The sequence below is a fragment of the Bufo bufo genome, chromosome 2 (assembly GCF_905171765.1).
Source record: "Bufo bufo chromosome 2, aBufBuf1.1, whole genome shotgun sequence".
Lineage (NCBI taxonomy): Eukaryota > Metazoa > Chordata > Amphibia > Anura > Bufonidae > Bufo > Bufo bufo.
Window position 1 is genome coordinate 707,769,536 of NC_053390.1, and position 13,358 is coordinate 707,782,893.

Here is a 13,358-nt window from a genome sequence, read left to right on the forward strand (position 1 = left end):
GTTAGTATATAGCATGTCCTCAGTTTTAGTATATAATATGCAGTAGGTTCAGAGTTAGTATAGCATGTCCTCAGTTTTAGTATATAATATGCAGTAGGTTCAGAGTTAGTATAGCATGTCCTCAGTTTAGTATATAATATGCAGCAGGATCAGAGTTAGTATAGCATGTCCTCAGTTTAGTATATAATATGCAGCAGGTTCAGAGTTAGTATAGCATGTCCTCAGTTTAGTATATAATATGCAGCAGGTTCAGAGTTAGTATAGCATGTCCTCAGTTTAGTATATAATATGCAGCAGGTTCAGAGTTAGTATAGCATGTCCTCAGTTTAGTATATAATATGCAGTAGGTTCAGAGTTTGTATAGCATGTCCTGAGTTCAGTGTTGGTTTGGGAATATCGCCTCACACCAGCAGGAACCACCCCACTCTGAGTTCCAGGACCTTAATGAGAGCAGGTAACAGGCATATACTTGCGGTTAGTTGATCCTGGCTAGGAAGCCGGCAGTGGGGAAGCCAGTGGCAAGAAGGTAGGCAGTCCTTCACAATGTTGTTAGGGATCCAGGTCTGGATATGTGGACAGAGTCCTCAGATGCAATGGAGCTAGCAGGGTGCGCACTCCATTAGTGGAACACCCTGCTTAGCACCTGTCTTCTATTTAAGGCCCGGAGGTAAGTGGGCGGAGTCACAGGGAGCTGCTGCGATCCAGGCTGTACTGTTACACATGTGCTCGCCAGAGGTAGACTGACTGCCATTAGGTACCGAGATGAGATCCTCAGACCCCTTGTGAGACCATATGCTGGTGCGGTTGGCCCTGGGTTCCTCCTAATGCAAGACAATGCTAGACCTCATGTGGCTGGAGTGTGTCAGCAGTTCATGCAAGACGAAGGCATTGATGCTATGGACTGGCCCGCCCGTTCCCCAGACCTGAATCCAATTGAGCACATCTGGGACATCATGTCTCGCTCTATCCACCAACGTCACGTTGCACCACAGACTGTCCAGGAGTTGGCAGATGCTTTAGTCCAGGTCTGGGAAGAGATCCCTCAGGAGACCGTCCGCCACCTCATCAGGAGCATGCACAGGCGTTGTAGGGCGGTCATACAGGCACGTGGAGGCCACACACACTACTGAGCCTCATTTTGACTTGTTTTAAGGACATTACATCAAAGTTGGATCAGCCTGTAGTGTGTTTTTCCACTTTAATTTTGAGGGTGACTCCAAATCCAGACCTCCATGGGTTGAAAAATTTGATTTCCATTTTTTTTATTTTTGTGTGATTTTGTTGTCAGCACATTCAACTATGTTAAGAACAAAGTATTTCAGAAGAATATTTAATTAATTCAGATCTAGGATGTGTTATTTTTGTGTTCCCTTTATTTTTTTGAGCAGTGTATATATATATATGTGTGTATATATATATTGTAGGAGAGTCCCCGGGATAATAATGGATGGACGATACGTGCCACCAGAGGTCCTGGCCTCGGTAGAGTAAGAACCAGATCATTGGGGTTACAGCGGCGTCCGGGGCGGTTCTTACTAGGAACAGGTAAAGAGCAGGGTGGGTGCCTGTTCCCCACAGCCAGCCCAGGTTTTGGGTGGAGCTGGGCCTTTGAAGAACCCAGCCTGCTGAACATGGGGGGTGGGGTGTGTCTTGCTGTTCTGGAGATTTTCACAGACAGAGTCAGTGCTGGGCAAGGAAAGTCTGGGCGCAGCACACACTGAAGTATAGCCCTGGGACCTGTGGTGCTACTAGCCGAAGGGGCTCTGGCCTGAGGGAGACAAAGGCAGGTAGCCTGGAAGCCTGCAGGACCGGAGTGGTCTGTCCAGAAACAAGGTGATTCAAACCTTCTGTTTATTTGCTATGTGGATATGCACCTGTGTGGTCTGCACATTGCCTGTTATGCCTTTGCTGTGAATAAAGTCACGGTGTATCACAAAGGCTGTCTGTGACTGCCTCAATACTGCCACCGCTACCATAGCCTACCATGAGCACATCCCCACAATATATATCACACAAATATATATATATATGTGTGTTTATATATATATCACACATATATAAATATATGTATATACACTGCTCAAAAAAATAAAGGGAACACTTAAACAACACAATGTAACTCCAAGTCAATCACACTTCTGTGAAATCAAACTGTCCACTTAGGAAGCAACACTGAGTGACAATCAATTTCACATGCTGTTTTGCAAATGGGATAGACAACAGGTGGAAATTATAGGCAATTAGCAAGACACCCCCAATAAAGGAGTGGTTCTGCAGGTGGTGACCTGACCACTTCGCAGTTCCAATGCTTCCTGGCTGATGTTTTGGTCACTTTTGAATGCTGGTGGTGCTTTCACTCTAGTGGTAGCATGAGAAGGAGTCTACAACCCACACAAGTGGCTCAGGTAGTGCAGCTTATCCAGGATGGCACATCAATGCGAGCTGTGGCAAGAAGGTTTGCTGTGTCTGTCAGCGTAGTGTCCAGAGCATGGAGGCGCTACCAGGAGACAGGCCAGTACATCAGGAGACGTGGAAGAGGCCGTAGGAGGGCAACAACCCAGCAGCAGGACCGCTACCTCCGCCTTTGTGCAAGGAGGAACAGGAGGAGCACTGCCAGAGCCCTGCAAAATGATCTCCAGCAGGCCACAAATGTGCATGTGTCTTCTCAAACGGTCAGAAACAGACTCCATGAGGGTGATATGAGGGCCCGACGTCCACAGGTGGGGGTTGTGCTTACAGCCTAACACCGTGCAGGACGTTTGGCATTTGCCAGAAAACACCAAGATTGGCAAATTCGCCACTGGCGCCCTGTGCTCTTCACAGATGAAAGCAGGTTCACACTGAGCACATGTGACAGACGTGACAGAGTCTGGAGACGCCGTGGAGAACGTTCTGCTGCCTTCAACATCCTCCAGCATGACCGGTTTGGCATTAGGTCAGTAATGGTGTGGGGTGGCATTTCTTTGGAGGGCCGCACAGCCCTCCATGTGCTCGCCAGAGGTAGCCTGACTGCCATTAGGTATCGAGATGAGATCCTCAGACCCCTTGTGAGACCATATGCTGGTGCGGTTGGCCCTGGGTTCCTCCTAATGCAAGACAATGCTAGACCTCATGTGGCTGGAGTGTGTCAGCAGTTCCTGCAAGACGAAGGCATTGATGCTATGGACTGGCCCGCCCGTTCCCCAGACCTGAATCCAATTGAGCACATCTGGGACATCACGTCTCGCTCTATCCACCAACGTCACGTTGCACCACAGACTGTCCAGGAGTTGGCAGATGCTTTAGTCCAGGTCTGGGAGGAGATCCCTCAGGAGACCGTCCGCCACCTCATCAGGAGCATGCACAGGCGTTGTAGGGAGGTCATACAGGCACGTGGAGGCCACACACACTACTGAGCCTCATTTTGACTTGTTTTAAGGACATTACATCAAAGTTGGATCAGCCTGTAGTGTGTTTTTCCACTTTCATTTTGAGGGTGACTCCAAATCCAGACCTCCATGGGTTAAAAAATTAGATTTCCATTTTTTTCTTTTGTGTGATTTTGTTATCAGCACATTCAACTATGTAAAGAACAAAGTATTTCAGAAGAATATTTCATTAATTCAGATCTAGGATGTGTTATTTTTGTGTTCCCTTTATTTTTTTGAGCAGTGTATATATTACATATATTTATTAATTATATATATATATTTATTAATTATGGGTATATTATTTATAAGCGTTGGTGGGATAGTGTGTCTAAATATACTTTTTGTAAAATAATGACACCCCATTTCGTTGGTGGTTGTAGTGGCTGCATGCTTATTAGGCAAATACTTACCTGAATCAAGCATCCAGCGACGTCACCGGACTCTCCGCCTCCTTACTAGCGATGCCGGCGTCTGTAGGGCTGACATCATCGGCGCAGGCGCACTGAGGAAGGAGCAGCCAAGCCAGCGTCCTTCTCTCAGAGCACCTGCGCCGAATGTGGAGCGGTACGGCGCAGGCGCGGGATTTCAGCTGCAAACAGGGCCAGCGGAAGGAGGAGAGCGCTCGCTGGCCCTGTCAATCAAGTGGAGGAGGGGGCGTTTTTTTAGACCAAGGATGCGGCGGCTACCAGCAAGTCTTCCAAACTTGCTGGTAGTGAAGACATTTGCATATCACAAAAGTACTATTTTTAAAGAATTTAAAGCACAGCCAGAGGTAAGAGCGGTATATATGGACTCTGCGTACATTAGCAATTATATTAAGTCCAATACTGAAAATTGCTGTTTGGGGGGGGACAGAAGCCCTTTAAGACTGGGAGGACTTCACTAAAAACCTACCTTGGGTCTCCAAGGAGGTGCAGGAGGAACACGGTGACCCATGGCTCCATGGCACAGTTTAAGACTGTGAAGTCATCTTCACATCATCCTGCTGCGACTGAGAGGAGGAGTGAGCCATCCAATCCACAATCTCATCCTCTTTCTAACCAACTATAATGTTGTATCTTTCTGAAGCCAGCAGGGACAACTGCAGCCTACTAATACTATTACCACAATTTCTGTCCAGATAGATGGTGCTGCTACTACCCACATTCTGGCCCTGGGCTTTCGTTTTCGGAACCCTGCTGTGGCCCGGACATTTTTTTGGGCTTCTCAGATAATGTTGTGCACTACCCGACACATTCTATGTTTTTATGTTTCTACCCTGTCTATTGGTGTAGTAAACATGTATATATGCTGCTATTTTGAATAATCTATTGTAAAATAGGGAAACGGATTTGGGCCTAAATTTATTATCACTCCCAGATACTTTTGTTTGCTACCCTGTATATTGGTGTAGTAATCACGTATATATGCTGCTAGTTTGAATATAATAAGTCCCCAATACATTTTTTATTTATTGGAAATGTGTTTGTGAACACAGAAATAAAGGTGAACTGATTTATGCCTAAATTCCTTATCTCTCACAGATACTTTCGTGTGCTGGCAAACAGGGTAGTTGCTCTGTGTGAGCAGAAGGTACAGGTTGCTGTTAGGGCCCTTTCACACTTGCGTTCTTTTCTTCCGGCATAGAGTTCCGTCTTTGGGGCTCTATGCCGGAAGAATCCTGATCAGTTTTATCCTAATGCATTCTGAATGGAGAGAAATCCGTTCAGGATGCATCAGGATGTCTTTAGTTCCGGAACGGAACGTTTTTTGGTCGGAGAAAATACCGCAGCATGCTGCGCTTTTTGCTCCGGCCAAAAATCCTGAAGACTTGCCGCAAGGCCGGATCCGGAATTAATGCCCATTGAAAGGCATTGATCCGGATCCGGCCTTAAGCTAAACGTCGTTTCGGCGCATTGCCGGAGCCGACATTTAGCTTTTTCAGAGTCGTTACCATGGCTGCCGGGATGCTAAAGTCCTGGCAGCCATGGTAAAGTGTAGCGGGGAGCGGGGGAGCAGCATACTTACCGTCCGTGCGGCTCCCCGGGCGCTCCAGAGTGACGTCAGGGCGCCCCACGCTCATGGATGACATGTCGCATGGATCACGTCATCCATGCGCATGGGGTGCTCTGACGTCATTCTGGAGCGCCCCGGGAGCCGCACGGACTGTAAGTATACTGCTCCCCTGCTCCCCGCTCCTACTATGGCAACCAGGACTTTAATAGCGTCCTGGGTGCCATAGTAACACTGAAAGCATTTGGAAGACGGTTCCGTCTTCAAATGCTTTCAGTACACTTGCGTTTTTCCGGATCCGGCGGGCACCTCCGGCAACGGAAGTGCACGCCGGATCCCAACAATGCAAGTGTGAAAGAGGCCTTACTCTGTTTTATTTGGGACAGTCAGGTACGTTACTGTCTAATTAGTGCTCGAACGAGCAGGAGTTTCTTTATGTTATGTTTTCTTTTTGAACCGTGCATCCTGTACACTGTTTACGCTGACAATAAATGCCGGAAAGGACCGTGCTTTGAAAGCTTAAAGTCTGTATGGGTCTCTATAGCATTGGACTTGCTCGGACCAGTGAGCTAAATAGAAAAGTGCACATATATATCGCGTAAAACCGCTGGAAAGGGGCGGAGATAGGCTAGTGTTGCTAAAGAAAAATGAACTTAGATGGATTTTTCGTCTGGATATGCTGAAGCCCAAAGGCTTGAATGTTGAGTTCAGGGTAACTGGGGGCATGGTAGGCTAATGCTTTACATCCCATTGCTTGTGTTCTTTTGCATACGAATTATTGTACCAAGTGAATGTAATAGATGCTGCATATGGTTATTGCCCTAAAAGTGACGCTATACTATGATTACTTTAAAGTTGTTCTGCGGTTGGAAATATGGAAGCCGTTATGCTGGGACATATATTAGCTGAATACAAGATGATTGAATAGGGAAGATCTCTAATGTATCAAAAGTTATGACTACTATTTATTTGTCCACAAATTTGCCCCCAAATAAGATGGTGTGAATGAGGTACGCGTTTCTCGGGATGGAGACGGTTGAACATCTGCATATGCATGATGCGCTGTGTTGTCTGCATATATGCGTGCACGCATTGTGTAGATAGCTTAACATCGCACCTGTTCCGTCTCCGCCCCAAGTGACGCCAATCCATTACGATTTATAGGGGAGGAGTGGGATAGATTGACGCATGCGCATTGCGAATCAAGAGACGCGGAGATTACAGCGTGGAGTCCTACTGTTCACTATTGAGATCTAATTACCCTTATGGATCATGCGAAGTACAGCCACAATGCCCCAGCAAGGTAGTTTTTATTGTATATGGCTCAGTTGTTTTTAAGCACAATGCACTTTATATAACTGTGTCACTATTATAATATACCGACACTAAGATTAGTACTGCAGATATGGTAACCTATATGGTTGCTACTGACTACGCACATTGCACTTATGCTATGGTTCACATTGAATTGTTTTAGACTGAATGAATTGTAACATTGTTAAAAGGGGCGTTCACAGTTTGATCAATTAGTACTGATTGATTTCATGAATCATGATGTATAAATGTAAGCACTGTTGCACTTTATAATTCACTTGGCTTAAAAAAGTTTCTGAGAGAGAACCGAAACGTTGCTGTATGACATGTGTGAATAAATAGCAAATTTTTCACTTTTAAGGAGTGCCGTGGATTTTTGCGACATATATATATATATATATATATATATACAGTACAGACCAAAAGTTTGGACACACCTTCTCCTTCAAAGAGTTTTATTTATTTTCATGACTATGAAGGCATCAAAACTATGAATTAACACATGTGGAATTATATACATAACAAACAAGTGTGAAACAACTGAAAATATGTCATATTCTAAGTTCTTCAAAGTAGCCACCTTTTGCTTGGATTACTGCTTTGCACACTCTTGGCATTCTCTTGATGAGCTTCAAGAGGTAGTCCCCTGAAATGGTCTTCCAACAGTCTTGAAGGAGTTCCCAGAGATGCTTAGCACTTGTTGGCCCTTTTGCCTTCACTCTGCGGTCCAGCTCACGCCAAACCATCTCGATTGGGTTCAGGTCCGGTGACTGTGGAGGCCAGGTCATCTGGCGCAGCATCCCATCATTCTCCTTCATGGTCAAATAGCCCTTACTTTCAAATTTTTTCCAATTTTCGGCTGACAGACTGGCCTTCATTTCTTAAAGTAATGATGGCCACTTGTTTTTCTTTACTTAGCTGCTTTTTTCTTGCCATAATACAAATTCTAAGAGTCTATTCAGTAGGACTATCAGCTGTATATCCACCTGACTTCTCCTCAACGCAACTGATGGTCCCAACCCCATTTATAAGGCAAGAAATCCCACTTATTAAACCTGACAGGGCACACCTGTGAAGTGAAAACCATTTCAGGGGACTACCTCTTGAAGCTCATCAAGAGAATGCCAAGAGCCTGCAAAGCAGTAATCAAAGCAAAAGGTGGCTACTTTGAAGAACCTAGAATATGACATATTTTCAGTTGTTTCACACTTGTTTGTTATGTATATAATTCCACATGTGTTAATTCATAGTTTTGATGCCTTCAGTGTGAATCTACAATTTTCATAGTCCTGAAAATAAAGAAAACTCTTTGAATGAGAAGGTGTGTCCAAACTTTTGGTCTGTACTGTATATATATATTGCTTAATTACATTGAATGCTTTTAACATGCCTCCTTACTGATGTCCCCCTTTTGATGCTAGTACACCACCGCTCTCTTTTTCAAATGTGAAACCACCTACGCCAGGGCCTCATGCATCTGTTGCTGCATAGAGGAACCACCATTCACAGCGGTGTCTACCATCAAATCATGAATTATGCATGTAATTGATATAAAATCAGCACTCTCATGTGAGTTACGGTCCTTTTGGACGATATGAATTATTTATTGAAATAACAGTTGAATCATGGATGAAATTCCCATCTGCCAAGGAGTAATAATATGATATATTTCATGTGAATTGATATATATATATGAATTTCTACTGATGTGTATATGAATTTCCCTCTTTTTAATTGTACTACATTTTTGTAATTGTAAGCTACATTGGTGTGCTGTCTCTGAAAATCGTATTTAAAGCTACAATTTCACTCCGTGGGTGGAAGGAGGTTATTAGGAGACGAGCACCCACAAAAGCCATTCAATTAGACGTGTGCTGAGGTCTCACTACGATTAAGAAGCTTAATTACATTGAGCCCCACAAAAAAAAAGACTTCTGTAAAAATGGGGAAACAAAATGAAAGTATTTGCTTGAGGGTAGCTTCTTTTGAGGTGCACCTACACTTCTGATAGCAGGCACAGTCAGCCGCAGGTTCTGTCTCCTCTTTCCCTGTCTGTCAGCCGCCCTGCTTTTCTCTATTGTACACAACACACACAATTCTTCTTTGGAAACCTAGACAGGCAGCAAGCTTGATTGATTGATTTCTGGCTGTCCCTGATTGACTTTTCACTGTCCCTCATTTCCTAAGATCATTTTCCAGGCAGACATGGTCACACACAACCACCTTGTCTGACACCCCAGCACAGAATGATGTTCTGCTAGGGCACCTCCCTGCCTTCTGCAGCATTGATTGGCTCATCCAGGCCCTCCCCCCCATTTCCTCTCAGGGTCATATGAGAACCCTTCTTCTTCTTCTTCCTCTGTAGTGCTTTTTTCCCCGCTGACATGTGCACTAAAACATGCCATTTTAGTGGATTCATCTGAAACAAACCTGGAAAGATTCGGGTTCGCCTGCTGTCTGAAAAATAGCGAAGTTCGGACCGAACTGGTTTGCTCATCCTTAGTTGGAACCATTAAAAATGCTCCTTTTTCTCAAAAACTTGAGTTAATGTGTTCAGCATTGGTGAGAAGAAGCTTTCTGTTAAGTTAATCCTTATTGACTGGCCTGCAGAATACTACAAATTATTTTACAACCAGGCCCCCATCCTATCTGCAACCTCCCCAACTGAAGATGTGTGACTCCTCTACACCAATACGTCCCACTGATTTTATTAAATAACTCAAAGTTATCCATATGGGCGAATTATGCAGCATATATTGTATATCGAGACATCCAAATAAAATTGATAAGTTATGTTCTCATTACCATATGAAGTATACATTACCAAAACTCTTATTTAATCTAGTAATAGTTGGATTAATATTTAGTCATTCATAATCCAGAAAAGAGTCAGAAATAATTAAACCCAGATATTTAAATTCTACTAAAACTTACAGCCCTGTGCAAAAATATCTCCCCACAGAAAGCCAAAGAAATCACATAGACCATATATAAATAAATAAAATGTGCAAAATCTTTATTAATTGCTAAAGCACAATAAAAAGTACCAGACAAAAAGATGGAAATTTGGAACAGCAGGGACACCTGGTGGACAAAAGATGTAACAAAAGACGTTGGTAGAAAAAAACAGCTACTGCTATTTGATGAATGGTCCTAATCAGTGATTGACAGCTATCTCTGTATACACAGTCATAAAGGGAAGGCTGCCAATCACTGATAGGACTGACTTCTTCACTTCAAAGCCTAGAATGAGCAGAAGTGTAAATTTATGAAATACAACTTATGCTGAATCTTTTCCAATAAGACAATATATTAATCTGCTCAACTCCTCCTGCTCTATAACTTGCTGCCTTCAACTCAGAACTATGTTCAACGTGAAACCCCCAAATTTCCTTGCGCTTCGTGGTAACAAATCATTTTTCCTAAAATGGTGGCAGGAGTGGTCTTAGAAAAAACAGAAATAAAAAAATTACTAGCGAAGCTACCGAATCTAATTTTTCTAAACTTTGCTCATCTCTAATTATAACTCGGACAAGTCTTCATAACATGCATGTATAGACCATACCCGTTAAGCAAAATTTTGATATGACTTTGTGGTGATTCAAATACTTTGATATTCCCACAAATTAAAAGAAGTAGATATAGTGATTGTGATCTTGAACCCGCACAAGATCTCCATAATCTGAAGTTGGATGTTTTGTCAACAGAATTTTCACATTACTAATGTACAGTTAAGGATCTTCATGCTTTTCTGGTTTGTCCTTTTTGAAAATCTAACTTTTTGATTATGTAACTCATGTTTCTAGGCATGTTTTCAAGGATTTTTTTCATGATGTTATAATTCATTTTGCCTATTGTAAATTTACAGCACTGGGGAAAAGTGGCGTTCCAGAAGAAAAATGATAACACCATCATTCCACTTTGCTATTCTTTCCGATTTTTTGGAAGTTATGAATGAGCAATCCAAAGTATTGGTGGAGAAGCTCAATACTCGAGCTGGCAAAGGATCTTTTAATTGCTTTATGGACATTACTCTTTGTGCTCTGGATATAATATGTGGTAAGTGAGAGCCTGGTTGACACATTAAAGGATTTTCTGGTATAAAACATGTTTGACAGCATAAAGATAGGCACCTATAAAGTATTTTTATGTATTATGTGGATACGCATTAGACTGATCACATGCCTAGGAAGAATCTATGCCTATTATATAGACTTGCCTGTCCCCTGTTTCTTCATATTTTTACTTAGATGTCGCACATTCCTGACAAGCCAAATGGAATTTACTTGCTGGTTCTCCCAACTGAACAATGTTGGTTTTAGACATAAGGATCAGTTATTTTTAGTCCTACAAGATATAATCCATTGTGTATTTTCCATGGTAGACCCTCAGATATGTAGTTTACATTGACACATATTTGCACAAGGAGTAGACCCTTGTGCATGTGAACAGTGTTGCGGAAAGCCTACTTACATGCTTAAGATTTGGATTGAATGTATGTTTCAGTGATGGAGAAGTGCTGAAATCCATGTGAAAATTCAGCACTAAGGCTGGTTTCACACGGGCGTTGCGGGAAAAGATGCGGGTGCGTTGCGGGAACATGCGTGATTTTTCCGCGTGAGTGCAAAACATTGTAATGCGTTTTGCACGCGCGTGAGAAAAATCGGCATGTTTGGTACCCAAACCCGAACTTCTTCACAGAAGTTCGGGCTTGGGATCGGTGTTGTGTAGATTGTATTATTTTCCCTTATAACATGGTTATAAGGGAAAATAATAGCATTCTTAATACAGAATGCATAGTACAATAGAGCTGGAGGGGTTAAAAAATATAAAAAAATAATTTAATTCACCTTAATCCACTTGTTCGCGCAGCCCGGCTTCTCTTCTGTCTTCTTCTTTGAGGAATAGGACCTTTGACGACGTCACTGCGCTCATCACATGGTCCATCACATGATCATTAACCCCTCCAGCCCTATTGTACTATGCATTCTGTATTAAGAATGCTATTATTTTCCCTTATAACCATGTTATAAGCAGCCCGATGAGGGAGGGAGCTCCCTCAGTTTACCCTTCAAGCATCGGCAACTGCCACTGCAGAGCAGCAGCCTGATGGTTAGCCCCTCCATATAGCAGTCTCTAAGGACCACGGCACGGAAGGGGTTAAACGTCCGCCATCGCTGCTAGCACCAATGTTGGCCGTTTCAAGCAGAGTGTTAGCTGTACATTACAGCTAACGCTCTACCCTGCTGCCGCTCTGCCATCCTGAAAGGAAGGGAGGGGGGTGCTGCGCTCTCTGCTTCTTAAAATGGGGGGCGGGGGTGTTGTGTGTGCGGGGGGGAGCATTAACCCCTCAAACATTGGGCCGCTGACAGGGTAGAACAGCGGCCCGATGGTTAGTCTCTTCCATACAGCAGTCCCTAAGGACGGGGTTAAACAGTTATTTGAAGCAGAGTGTCAGCACCGTGTCCTGACTTTTGCATGCCCAGTGCAAAACTGGTGACACACACACGGACACAGCGCACTCACTCTGCGCTTTTATTATATAGGATATATATTCCACAGAATTAGGCCTCATGCACACGACCGTGCAGTTTTTTGCGGTCCGCAAACCGCGGATCCGCAAAAAACGGAAGCCGCCTGTGTTGCCTTCCGCAATTTGCGTAACGGAACGGGCTCCGGCAATATAAATGCCTATTCTTGTCCGCAAATCGCAGACAAGAATAGGACATGTTATATTTTTTTTTAGCGGGGCCGCGGAACGGAGCCACGGGTGCGGACAGCATACGGAGTGCTGTCCGCATCTTTTGCAGCCCCATTGAAGTGAATGGGTCCGCATCCGAGCTGCCAAAACGGCGGCTCGGATGCGGACCCAAACAACGGTCGTGTGCATGAGGCCTAAAGGTAATACTTTATCTCTGCCACAGTAAATGCAACAAAGCAGAATTGCTGTTTTTCCCAATATGTTTTCACTGACAAATGCTTTGTCCAAAGTGCTGAAGAGGTTAAAAATATACTTTTTTTTTTAATAAATGCAATATTTTCTTTATACATGATTTTTCTGCTTTTACAGAGACAGCCATGGGAAGAAAAATTCAAGCACAGAGCAACAGTGATTCTGAATATATCAAAGCTATTTATGAGTGAGTATTATTTCTGTAATTAAACAGATTTTTACTCTGATGACCTATTCTCTGTATAGATCATCAGTATCTGATTGGTGGGGGTCTGACATCAGGGACCCCCGCTGGTCAGCTGTGTGAGAAGTCACCAGCATTCTAGCAGCTCTGCCTAGACCATGTGACATCACGTTCATCAGTCACATAGCCCAGACGCAGCTTAGCCCCATTGAAATGATTACCAAGCACAGCCGATATCAAATGTAAGACGTTTGGTGATCAGGGAGAAGGCCGCAACGGTGCCTTCTCAAACAGCTGATCGGTAGGGTGCCGGGTGTCAGACCCCCAGCGATCAGATAATGATGATCTATCCAGAGGATAGGTCATCAGTTAAAAAAAAGTCTTGTAAGACCCCTTTAAAGGGAACCTGTCATGTGGATATTTGATTATAATCTAACTAATTATATACAATCATTAACTACTAAAAAGTACCTTAGATGTATTCACTTACTGGTGTGACAGATGG

The 13,358-nt window shown here is 43.5% G+C and overlaps 1 protein-coding gene across 1 annotated transcript in view; it reads left to right on the forward strand.

Moving 5' to 3' along the window:
• The window catches only part of LOC120990164 (cytochrome P450 4V2), a 78,520-nt gene that overhangs the window by 33,096 nt on the left and 32,066 nt on the right, over positions 1 to 13,358 (forward strand). Inside the window, exons 4-5 of the mRNA XM_040418760.1 lie at positions 10,585 to 10,775; positions 12,787 to 12,856. Coding sequence (XP_040274694.1) covers positions 10,585 to 10,775; positions 12,787 to 12,856 — 261 coding nt within the window. The remainder of the gene's footprint in view (positions 1 to 10,584; positions 10,776 to 12,786; positions 12,857 to 13,358) is intronic.